This window comes from Asterias rubens, chromosome 4 (genome assembly GCF_902459465.1).
Source record: "Asterias rubens chromosome 4, eAstRub1.3, whole genome shotgun sequence".
In the NCBI taxonomy this organism is placed as follows: domain Eukaryota; kingdom Metazoa; phylum Echinodermata; class Asteroidea; order Forcipulatida; family Asteriidae; genus Asterias; species Asterias rubens.
The window spans coordinates 11,748,741-11,761,195 of NC_047065.1; the positions used below are offsets into that span (position 1 = coordinate 11,748,741).

Here is a 12,455-nt window from a genome sequence, read left to right on the forward strand (position 1 = left end):
ACTGCAAGGCTTTACCCGTTGTGGTTTTATCAAATTTCAGATAAATTTCAACAACATTGCAAGGCTTACCCCTTGTGGTTTTATTAAATTTCATCAAAATTGCAAGGCTTACTGCTTGTGATTTTAGCAAAATTTAAACAAAAATGCAAGGTTTACCCCTACCCCTTGAGATTTTATTACCTAAAAAAATGCAATGCTTATCACTTGTGATTTTCATGAAATTTCAGCCAAATTTCAACAAAAATGAAAGGATTTAGCCCTTGTAATTTTATCAAATTTCAGCATAATTTCAACAAAAAATGCAATGCTTGTTGTACCCCTTGCGTTTTTATCAGAACTTATCAAAATTTCAACAAAATGTAAGGCTTATCGCTAGTGATTTTATAAATATTCAGCAAAATTTCAACAAAAATGCAAGGCTTACCCCTTGTGATTTGATCAGATTTTAGCCAAATGTCAACAATACTGTAAGGCTTACCCCTTGTGATTTTATCAGTTTTTAGCAATATGTCAACAACAATGCAATATTGAATATAATGAATATAAACCCCATTTACCAGGAGCTAAAAAATATGAAAAGGCAATTGTATGATATCCATACAATTTCCACTCATGACCTTTTATACCTGAGCAGACGATGTTATCATTTAGATGCTTAGACATATCCTTACCATGGTCAAGTCCAAATCAAGCAATCATGGCTATGGCTTATGGCTGCAGGGCCAGTGTTGTAGAAATATGATAAGATTGAAGCCGCTGTTGAAGCACTTAGTTCAAACATGGTTTTAGCTCCACCATGATCATTTCCTAACTAAAGCCAAGTCTGAGTCAAGCAACCACTACCATGGCTAAAGGCTGTAGGGCCAGTGTTGTAGAAATATGATAAGACAGAAGCCGCTGTAGACAGAAGCCGCTGTTGAAGCACTTAGTTCAAACATTGCTTTTAAGTTCCACCATGATCATTTCCTAACTATGGTCAAGCCCGAATCCTGCAACCACTGACATTGGTACATGTATAGCTGATGGCTGCGAGGCCAGTGTTGTAGAAATACAAGTTTTTGTTGAAGAACTAAGTTCAAACATGGCTTTTAAGTTCCACCATGGTCATTTCCTAACTAAAGCCAAGTCCGAATCAAGCAACCACTACCATGGCTAAAGGCTGTAGGGCCAGTGTTGTAGAAATATGATAAGATAGAAGCCACTGTTGAAGCACTTAGTTCAAACATGGCTCTTAAGTTCCACCGAGGTCAGGATTCCAACTTGCAAATGGCGCCAACAGTTGACAAAAGTCAAAACTTTGGTATTCACTTCTCAAACCTCCGATCAGGGAAAAACGGATTGAAATCTTTGATCTTATCCCGCTGTTCCTGTGGCATGTACTTCAACAGATACTGCAGAGGTTTCTTGTGTGGGAATTTCTTTTGCTCTGCGATGTAAAGCTTGGGGTGGTCGTAGTCGAACACCGGCTCCCGCATCTCTGAGAAAATGCAAAAAAAAACCCACAAATGTCACAAATATTATGTGATGTTACAAAGTTATTAGTGTCGAAAAGTTATCGAAAAGTGTCGAAAAGTACGAGTGTAGGCCTACACATCCTGAGTATTGGTAAAACACAAAATTAACAGACCAATATAGTAAAGGATATGGACCAGTGAACAAACTAACAGACCAATAAAGGATATGGACCAGTGAAAAAACTAAAAGACTGACAAAGGATATGGACCAGTGAAAAAACAAACAGACCGCTGAAAGGATATGGACCAGTGAAAAAACCTAACAGACCAATATAGTAAAGGATATGGACCAGTGAACAAACTAACAGACTGACAAAGGATATGGACCAGTGAAAAAGCTAACAGATCGTTGAAAGGATATGGACCATTGAAAAAAACTAACAGACCAATATAGTAAAGGATATGGACCGGTGAACAAACTAACAGACTGACAAAGGATATGGACCAGTGAAAAAGCTAACAGACCGCTGAAAGGATATGGACCAGTGAAAAAAATAAAGACCAATAAAGGATATGGACCATTGAAAATAATAAAGACCGATAAAGACTATGGACCAGTGAAAAAATAACAGACCCATAAAACGACAAACTGAAAAAAGTTAAGATGAACCAAACCTACCTAACGTATGATGGAAGGTTTCTGTGACGGATTGATCCCAGCGACACTGGAAGAATGCCAGCCCGGCTGGTGTGATCACATCTTGGTACTGTCGGTAGAATTCAACTGTCTCAAAGGTCCTCTCTTTGAGGTTCCGACTGCATATAAAAAGATTGACAAGTAAAATAGTAACAATTAACATTCATGCTCCGCAAAACTTACATAGGCTTTCAATTTTTGAATCCCACTTTCTTTCCAACCTTTTGTAGCCCTCACCTCAAGTGGCCGACTTTATGGCCAATTGATTGGCAACTTCCCATAACAAAAAGAAAAGAACAACCCCACACTACCCTTCAACCCTACATTTCATTTAAATAATCAGAGTCAACTTTAGGAATCTTTAAAAGGTTTTTCCTCTGGAGGATTAGTTTTTATGCAAAAAAAGAACTTTATGATCAAACTAAATTAAAAAGTTGATCAATCCAGTACTAATAATTTTGATAAAGTACTGAGTATAAACTGCTAACACACATTGGTGAACCAAAATAAATATTCTTAATACCCGATGCATATTTAACATTTAATTAAAGCCATTGGACACTTTCGGTGCAGAAAAAAAATAAACTAAAAGTTCACAGATTTACAAATAACTTACAGGGTTAACAGAAGATAATGGTGAAAGAATTCACTTGAAATATTGTTCCATGAAATGCTTTACTTTTTGAGAAAACATTAAAACAATATCAATTCTCGATATTGAGAAATACAGATTTATTTTAAACACATGTCGCGACACGGCGAAATGTGCGGAAACAAGAGAGGGTTTTCCCGTTATTTTCTCCCAACTCTGATGACCAATTGAGCCTAAATTTTCACAGGTTTGTTATTTTATATAGAAGTTGTGATACACGAAGTGTGGGCCTTGCACAATACTGTTTACCGAAAGTATCCAATGGCTTTAAAGGTAAGATTGCTGCCAGAGGTTACATACCAAGGGAGGGGAGCCCCCTCTGCACTGTAGTCCACCCTGCCGTCCTGCTGGAATAGTACGAAGGCAAAGCGGTGATAACCGGTACCCCGTGCTGGGAATGGTGGCAGGTAATCAAAGATCTCATCTCCTTGACTCAGCTGATTACCAGGGATGTTTCCTCTGAAATTACCACAAATGTAAAGAAAGATGTTCAAACGTTAACAACTACAGAGGTAGTACTTCTAGTAAAAGAATTTGACAGTTACAGGTTGCACCCCTAGCAATTCACCCGCGGCAGTTTCTGTAGTGCCCTTTGCAAGTTCCAATACAAACCCTAGCAATTCACCCGCGGCAGTTTCTGTAGTGCCCTTTGCAAAGTTCCAATACAAACCCTAGCAATTCACCCGCGGCAGTTTCTGTAGTGCCCTTTGCAAAGTTCCAATACAAACCCTAGCAATTCACCCGTGGCAGTTTCTGTAGTGCCCTTTGCAAAGTTCCAATACAAACCCTAGCAATTCACCCACAGCAGTTTCTGTAGTGCCCTTTGCAAAGTTCCAATACAAACCCTAGCAATTCACCCGTGGCAGTTTCTGTAGTGCCCTTTGCAAAGTTCCAATACAAATTAACAATTTCCTCGTAGTGCCCCTTACAAAAACAAAAAAGGCTGTGGCCCTTCAAGAGAGAAGTTTAAAGGGAAGGTACACGTTTGGTTATTACTCAAAACAAATATTAATTTAAAACTGACTTGGTAACAAGCATTGGAGAGCTGGTGATAGTATAAAACATTGTGAGAAACGGCTCCCTCTGAAGTAGCATAGATTTTGAAATAGAGGTAAATTCTCACTAAAATAATAAAAAGACTTCTAGCTAGAAGTCTCTTATTCCCATCGGAAAGCACACAAATTCGTCAAACAAGGGGTGTATTTTCTTTCATCATTTTCTCCCAACTCTGATGACCAATTGAGCTGAAATTGTCACAGGTTCGTTATTTTATGCATATGTTGAGATACACCAAGTGAGAACACTGGTCTTTGACAATTACCAATAGTGTACCTTCCCTTTAAGGCCTGTTGTTAGAATTTGGCAGTGGTGTGTCGTGTCCGAGCGGTTAAAGGCACTGGTCTGAAGCTCTAGTGTTTCTGATCACCGCAGTGTGGGTTCGAACCCCGGTCTTGACACTTGTGTCCTTCAACAAGATCCCAATAACTCCCAAGAACATTTGCAATTATGAGGAAGGATCTATAAAAGTTGTGGTTGCTATGGTTACATGACTTACATCATCCAATGAACATACTCCTTAGAGTTATCTTGCAAATGACCATCTGTAGAGAAAAAGTAAAAGAAGTTTTTTTCATTGATCGAATGGTAACAAATTCTCTTCAAGGGAACTTGAACTAGTTGTGTGTATATAATAATCATAATAATAATAATAACAATAATAATAATAATAAATATTATTGCAGCTAAGAGCTGAATTGCGAAGGACGTGGCTACAACGTGTTCGAGAAGCAGGCATGCAAGGGCGCGATTAGCTGCCAGCCACATCAACCCATTATGACCACAGAGCACAGCCAAGATCGAGAGTGTTTGATTTTTCCTGAGGGAGGAAAACCGGATATTCTGGAATATTCTCATGGCACAGCAGAGAACCAACGCACAACTCAACTCACATATGGCACTGGCCGGGAATCATGGTGAGAGGCGAGCGCTTTATGCACAAGCCAACCGTGCCAGCGTGTATGTGTGTACATAATGTGTAGATGCAATCACCATAGTATGATATCATATTGCAAGCTGGCAGAGTACATCTCTCATCCCACACACAGTGGATGACACTGACTGGTGAGACAGTAGGATGGTCGACTGTGCACTATGAAGATGCATTCACCACATGACACATTGCAAGCTGGCATAGTGCATCTATCATACAAAACCATGGTCAATAACTGTGAACTGTGAAGATGCATTCACCACATGACATACTGCAAGCTGGCATAGTGCATCTATCATGCAAAACCATGGTCAATAACTGTGAACTGTGAAGATGCGTTCACCATTATGACATACTGCAAGCTTACATAGTGCATCTATCATGCAAAACCATGGTCAATAACTGTGAACTGTGAAGATGCGTTCACCATTATGACATACTGCAAGCTTACATAGTGCATCTATCATGCAAAACCATGGTCAATAACTGTGAACTGTGAAGATGCGTTCACCATTATGACATACTGCAAGCTTGCATAGTGCATCTATCATGCAAAACCATGGTCAATAACTGTGAACTGTGAAGATGCGTTCACCATTATGACATACTGCAAGCTTACATAGTGCATCTATCATACAAAACCATGGTCAAAAACTGTGAACTGTGAAGATGCGTTCACCATTATGACATACTGCAAGCTTGCATAGTGCATCTATCATACAGAACTATAGTGGATGACATTGGCTGGTCAGGAGGGTTGACGGTGTACTGTGAAGATGCATTCACAACATCGCATAATTGCAAGCTGGCATCCGTGCATCTATCATACAACACTTTAGTGGATGACATTGACTGGTCAGACTCAGACAGTAGGAGGGTTGACTGTGTATTTTGAAGATGCATTCACCACATGACATAATTGCAAGCTGGCATTCGTGCATCTACAGTGTAACATACAAAACCACAGTGTATGATACTGAATAGTTAGAATAGTCTGAGGGTTAACTATGTACTGTATACTATTGATGCAAGCTTAGGTCTGTTTCCATTAATTACATTATTTTTGTGCCACACAGCCTATTTTCCAAACCGTGTTTTTGCAACAAGTATTTTTGTGCAAGATACTTTTTTTGGGCGAAATTGATATACAAGGTTTTTGCACTAACACAGCGAATCATACATGTGTATACCTGGATTTGTTAGTAGAAGAGTCCAGAGCTTATCATTTGTGGACGTGTAGTTGATGTCTGGTGGCTGTGAAGCCTGTGTGTGGGGAAGAAACAGAGAAAACAATGCTAGGTATGAATACAGTCTGATATTCAGAATGTTGTTGATGTACATTGAAAGAGATACCAATCAGGAAATTGTGATTCAGTAACTAGACGACAATAATTATCCTGGTGAAATCAATGGTAAAGCTTTGGGGGGATTCAAACCTACAACCTTGTGATTGCAAGACCTGCAGTCTACCCAGTGGACCACTGTAGACAGCCGGCTTGTTAATCTAGAGGTCGCAAGTTCCAATCCTGTTCTAGTCAATTTCCAAAAGATGCCTTTTCAACTACAATTTTTAAAGGCAGTGGACACTATTGGTAATTGTCAAAGACTAGCCTTCACAGTTGGTGTATCTCACCATCTGCATAAAATAACAAACCTGTGAAAATTTGAGCTCAATCGGTCTACGAACTTGCGAGATAATACTGATAGAAAAAAACACCCTTGTCACACGAAGTTGTCTGCGTTTAGATGGTTGATTTCGAGACCTCAAGTTCTAAATCTGAGGTCTTGATATCAAATTCGTGGAAAATTACTTCTTTCTCGAAAACTATAGCACTTCAGAGGGAGCCGTTTCTCACAATGTTTTATACCATTAACCTCTCCCCATTACTCGTCACCAAGAAAGGTTTTATGCTAAAAATTATTTTGAGTAATTACCAATAGTGTCCACTACCTTTAATAGTTTTTAAAACAAACTTAATGAGGATGACCAATCCAGCACAGCTGATCATTTGGGGCCCTCACATATATATAAAAATACATCAAGTAATGACTTGTGTACAATTAAAATTTAAATTAATCACCTCTGTTGGGGTAACAACGTTGCCGGTAAAGACAGGCATCATGTGCTCAGCGTCAACTCGATAGTCAATCTTCATCATTACTTGAGGTAAGAAATCTGCACTATCAAACAGGTCCTTGAAGATGCCATAGTGATGAGCGATGCGACGGATGTGATATGGCGCACTAGTCTGCTCCCATTCTTCTCTGACCTCATCCAGTGATACTTGTACTGTCAGAGTCCGGGCGCAAGATTGAAAGAAGAAAAGAGGAAAAATTATACAAAATATCTTACGGTGTCTCAGAAAACAGTATAGCAAAATAAAAAATAAAATAAAAAAATGTATTAAAGGGAAGGTGTACAATCTTCAGCAATATCTCAAAAAACGCTACCATGTTTTTAAAATGACATTTTCACAGGTTAGCTTTGATATAACTACATGTATATAGATTGAAACAAACAGCGGCAATTCCAATAACCAAATGTATACAATCCATTTAAATAGGGTTTCTATGACAAGTATCAAAGACCTTTTGTGCAAAATAATAAATGGAGGTGCGATCAGGTAAATTAAAACAAAATTGTGAAAAGAAATGGTTTGTCATAACCCTCCAGTCTATTTTGACTTGAACCAAAGCTGGTCGACCATTGGATGACTTCTGTGGTCGACTATTTGGTACCAAAAGCATGTTCAATGCTACTACAAAGCATGTGTAAAACACACAGGGAAAACCATTCCCAGTGACACTACCCATGGTTGACTAGACTTCTAAACCAGTCTTTCGAGTGAGTGTGTCACTGCACATGTTTTTTGCTGCTCAGTAGTCGACTAAAATTTGCGCCATCTAACTTGCTCTAAGTGGACCTCAACTCACATGTTCTTCGTCTGGCTGCTCTCTCGAGGTCAGGATCGTTTTTGTTTTTTGAGAGAGTCATTAGCCTCTCCTTAGGCGGTTTCTTCCCGGGTTGAAATGTTGGTTTGATCGGAAGACCAATATCAATGCCAGTCGATGCTGAAATGAAACAATACAACACAAAAGAAGGATGGTATTAGAACTCTGACCTAGCCAACCTTGTTAGGCCGTTAAAGCTTATTTTTAAAGGAATAATACAGTATTGTTTTCGCTGTAATCTTTTCAAAAGTTTGACATCTGCGATAGCGGTCCGAGCGAAAAAACAAAAATAGAACAGGCTACCTACATAGCCTTTAGAGGCAAAACCCAGTACCTAGGGTGCTGTACTCTTTTTTTTCTCAACAATTTTGTCATTATTAGTTATGACCGATAATGACAAAATTTTGAAAAAAAGGTGAACATCACCCGAGTTACTGGGTCTAACGTCATAGCCCCATAAATTGGTACAATCCACTCTGTTTCTTTGGCCCAGCACCATTCCCTATCAAAAATTTCCGAGGGGTCAGGTTCCCTTAAATTTAACCACATCTCAAAAAATCATATGGTATAACCAATTGCTGCAATTGACCATGAAGGAACCCGTCTAATTATAAGAACATGTGTGTGCTTCGAAAAAGAACAAGTTGTCAAGATCGTTGAAAAGTTCACACTCAAAATTCATTCCGGCGTAGGGCTATGTTATTCTAATTATAATTATATACACACAAAAAATCACAAGTAATGACAGGCCAGAATATAGATCGGATAACTTTCCGTATGGCGCCACCACTTTTTCACTAATTTCTACAAAAAGGGATATCTCATTGAGGTAAATTAGACACTATATTATTTGTTATCGAATGAAAAAGTGGTGGCGCCATACGGAAACTTTTCCAAGGGAAAGATTTTGATATCAATAGTTCTGGGGCCAAGGATACGGAGTGGATTTCAGCGCGCGCAACTAACCACATTCGCTTCTCAGCATGCGATGCGATGCACGCAGTTCGAAATACGAGAATACAATTTCAACTATATCTGTGAATTTAGACAATATGAGATCATGAAATCGATTACCTCCAGCATATTGACGTCCTACATTACATTTTAGATCACTTTTTGTATTCAGGTGTCTCTTAATACAACAAAGTATTGCAAAATTGTGATTATTATTTCTCGAAATCTGTCGAAAGGCAAGTCCTAAGGGCGCAGCCATCTTGAACATGTGCTCAAGCGAGACACTTGGTGGCGCTGTTCAATTTCATACAGAGACGACGAAGCTAAAACAACGACGAAAGATCATCGCTGAGGAGAGACCGCTGAGTTGAGTGATACAAAACATGAACAAATAAGTCAAGAAAAAGTTCGGATATAAAAATAGTTCAACATCTTAGAATTACATATATGTTGTGTTTGTCGGTCATCAAAGTGAAATACGTGGGACACCTGGATTGCAGTAGTTTTATCGGTTTTATCCTTCCCAGCAGGCAGGTCAACAAGTGAAGTTGATAATAAAAAAGTCAGGTGGCTTTTCACGTTTTTGTTCTTTTTGCAAAAGACCAGCAGAACAAATCAACGCAACTAACACAAGCAGTAACACTCCTCGCTTGTTTGTATAGCATTAATTACGAAGGGATAGCTGAACAGCAAACAATATGTTTTCCTTTGTGGTAAGTTGCCTGCCCTTAGATAGATTCTGTAGAAATACAGACTGTTTCGTTTGTGCAAACCACCATGACCATGCCATGCATGGGTAAAAATGTTGAGGGCCTACCATTTTATGCAACCAATTCATTATTAAACTTAATTAATGAAACAAAACATTTTATTTAACCTTTGACACCTAGAACTATGAGGTTCGTTCTTATAGTTTTAATATTGCTCCTCGTGGTGACGATATAGCGGACCGAATGTCGCAGTACTAGGAGTAGTTAGTCAAACAGAATCTCCTGCCACAACGATGAACTGCAGTTAAATGTGTACTTACTGAATCCTTCGCTCTGTACTCCTACTGCAGTAGGACGATGCATGAGGAAGTAAAGGAGGAGGATTCAGTATCTAACTCCTAGGACTATGAGGTTTGTTGTTCCGCTATCGTCTGCCAAGGAGATGTTCCGCGACGATAACGGAACAAACCTCACAGTTCTAATGAGGGGATTATTCCCCCTTCAGTCCAGATGTTATTTTGGCCAGGGCAGATGGCCAGGCCAAGGGACATTGTCTCCATGGAAGTGTTGTGGAAGTACAGTTAATTAAGAGCACCAAACTCAAGCTCTGCTTTTTTTGTGATCAGCAGAGTGTGGGTTCGAGTCCCTGTCCTGACACTTCTGTCCTTTTGCAAGTAGTCGGCAGGAGGGAATACAATATCGCAACTATTTTGCAAGGCACTTGGGGCGTAAAGCTGTAGGTCTCGTGTGTTGTCACAAAAAAAAATATTAATGCACGTAAAAGACCGAAGTACACCCTTGCCCCAAAAAGAAGGGGTTCGCCCCGATGTGTCTTGCAGTGCGACTTTCTTCAATCATGAAGGCTGCACTAGAGAGGGTTCAGCAGGAATAATAGACTTACACATGCTGGTTTAATTTGATATTAAATCTACGTTTGATCTTTTTCAGTTTGGATTTCTCTCTGGGACGGCAGTAGGCATTTACCTCTCACAGAACTATGATGTAAGTATTTTAAAAAAAACAATACACTGTTCTTATTATTCGTCTTGTCGCTCGCACTCACTCATCCACGCCTTGAACATCGCTCTTGAAATGCACAGCAATTTTCCTCTGGTAAGCGGCACTTCTATGGGGAACATGTAGGTTTGAATCTTCAGAAATTCAGAAATTATACTGCATGAAACTGGCTTGAAAGGCTTTTTAAACACACAGCATTGGAACCTTGCAGAGAGCACCACAGGAAAAGCACAGGGCACCACAGCAGTTGCTGTTGTGGGTTGTTTTGATGCACTATTATCCCGTAACCAAGAGTTGTTGGGGTGCCATGGCAGATGCTAAGATAGCAGGGTTCTCCACATGCGGTTTTGTCCGGGCGCTGCGCCCTAACGAAATTCTCAAAATACCAAATGCGCCTGGACAAAATTTAACCCTGTGGAGAACCCTGAGATAGCCGATATTCTCAACTTTCTCAGTCTTGTGATGTGTGTTTAGTGATGTGGCACGATGGCATGGTTGGCTTGTGCGTAAAGCGCTCGCCTCTCACCAATGTGACCCCGGTTCGATTCCCGGCCAGGGCCATATGTGAGTTGAGCGTTGGTTCTCTGCTGTGCCACGAGGGTTTTCCATCCTATCCGATTTTCCTCCCTCGAGAAAAATCAAACATTTTCGTTCTTGGCTGTGGTCATAATGGGTTGATGTGGCTGGCAGCTAAATGCGCCCTTGCATGCCTGCTTTTCGAACACGTAGCCGCGTCCTTCGCAATTCACCTCTTAGCTGCGAGTAAGGATGATTAGCCCCTAAAATTATTATTATTATTATTATAATTATATCTTTGGCATTGGACCTGGTGCAAATTTCATAGAGCTACATTTAAAAGCCCAAATAGCTCGCACAACAATACTTTATGCTTACCAGATCAAGATTACTGGTCAGCAAAAGTCAAATCACATGTACAATCTTTGACTGGTATCCTGCTTTTTGGCTTTGCAGGAAATTTTTAAGTAATTTTCTGCCTTAACAACTTAATCGTTTGTCACTCAGAACTTCTGACAACCCCTGACCTCTACATCTTATGTCTGCCTCCTTGGAGTGTTGTCTTAAGGCAAAGTGTAGTGCCTACTAGGAGACTTGTCGGAACTTCATAAGGGAATCAATGTGTGGTGAAGAGGTTTTCAACTAGTGGTTTACCGAGACGAAGTCGAGGTAAATTATCAAGAACCAGGCCTCGGCGGGTTTAAGCCACTAGTTGAAAACCGATTCAACACACTTTGATTCCCATTCATAAATACCTTTTCGGTCAAAAAGTAAAATAAATGCAAAAATTGGAATTGTTCAATGATTTCTTTCAACACAACACTCCTCCGGCTATGAAATTGTAAGGCCCTTTGCCGCCCTCAGGTAAACAACTCCGTATAAATATAAGGGAATGCTGTGTCGTCGCGCGTATCGCGTTATGTGGCACAACTGTCCAGGCTGTTGCTCTCGACCAATAGGAATGAAGAAACTGTCTTATAAGTACAGGTGCACGCTCACGTGTCACGCCCATGTTTCAACACTTTTTACTGGTCATAAACAAAGGTTTATACACACCCACGTGACGCACTCTCCACCAATAGGAATAGCAAAACTGTCTAAGGTATTTATGAACAGAACATTTGTTTTCCTTGATACCATCAGGTACCAGACATGAACAAACTATTGGACACTCTGAAGGACTCGGCCAAGAAGCTCGAGAAGAAAAATGGCGGCTCTAAGAGCGAATCATGATATGACCTCCAGACAGGAGAGATGAAGCAAGACAAGACGTTACCTGTAGAGCTGAGTGTGTGATTGGAACGGAACGTTATGATATGATACAGAGTGTGCATCCAGGGTCCAGCATGATGGAAGAGAGACGAATGGAGAATGCATAAATTATAAATAATGTACATTGTACAAAGAGTAGACTAAGATAATTCCATGGGACCAAAAGCCAATCTTAAAGACTTAGACAGCATCCTTCACAAGTGAATGCAAAGCAACTTTAATATCAGAACTTTCAAAGAGG

General features: G+C 39.9%; 1 protein-coding gene and 1 long non-coding RNA gene across 2 annotated transcripts; one reads left to right on the top strand and one right to left on the bottom strand.

Annotated features, from left to right (window-relative positions):
* Positions 1 to 287: 287 nt before the first annotated feature.
* Positions 288 to 8,965, bottom strand: LOC117289047 (39S ribosomal protein L38, mitochondrial-like). The gene is made up of 8 exons (XM_033769973.1): positions 8,820 to 8,965; positions 7,728 to 7,865; positions 6,875 to 7,083; positions 5,984 to 6,056; positions 4,359 to 4,404; positions 3,104 to 3,262; positions 2,134 to 2,270; positions 288 to 1,477 (listed from the first exon to the last, which is right to left on the bottom strand). Exons 1-8 carry the CDS (start codon positions 8,956 to 8,958, stop codon positions 1,305 to 1,307), a joined length of 1,074 nt encoding a protein of 357 aa, XP_033625864.1. The 5' UTR covers positions 8,959 to 8,965; the 3' UTR covers positions 288 to 1,304.
* Positions 8,966 to 9,020: 55 nt separating this feature from the next.
* Positions 9,021 to 12,336, top strand: LOC117289048. Its single transcript, XR_004518923.1, has 3 exons — positions 9,021 to 9,412; positions 10,358 to 10,411; positions 12,086 to 12,336. It is a non-coding gene; the product is annotated as an uncharacterized LOC117289048 (long non-coding RNA).
* Positions 12,337 to 12,455: the final 119 nt, after the last annotated feature.

Bases quoted from the DNA above. Each gene is read 5' to 3' on its own strand.
- LOC117289047 (XM_033769973.1), bottom strand. From the start codon at position 8,958: ATGGCTGCGCCCTTAGGACTTGCCTTTCGACAGATTTCGAGAAATAAT. The intron at 2,271-3,103 runs GTATGTAACCTC...TTTTATATGCAG, and splicing joins GAGGGGGCTCCCCTCCCTTG to TCGGAACCTCAAAGAGAGGA. The intron at 1,478-2,133 runs GTAGGTTTGGTT...GCATTTTCTCAG, and splicing joins AACCTTCCATCATACGTTAG to AGATGCGGGAGCCGGTGTTC.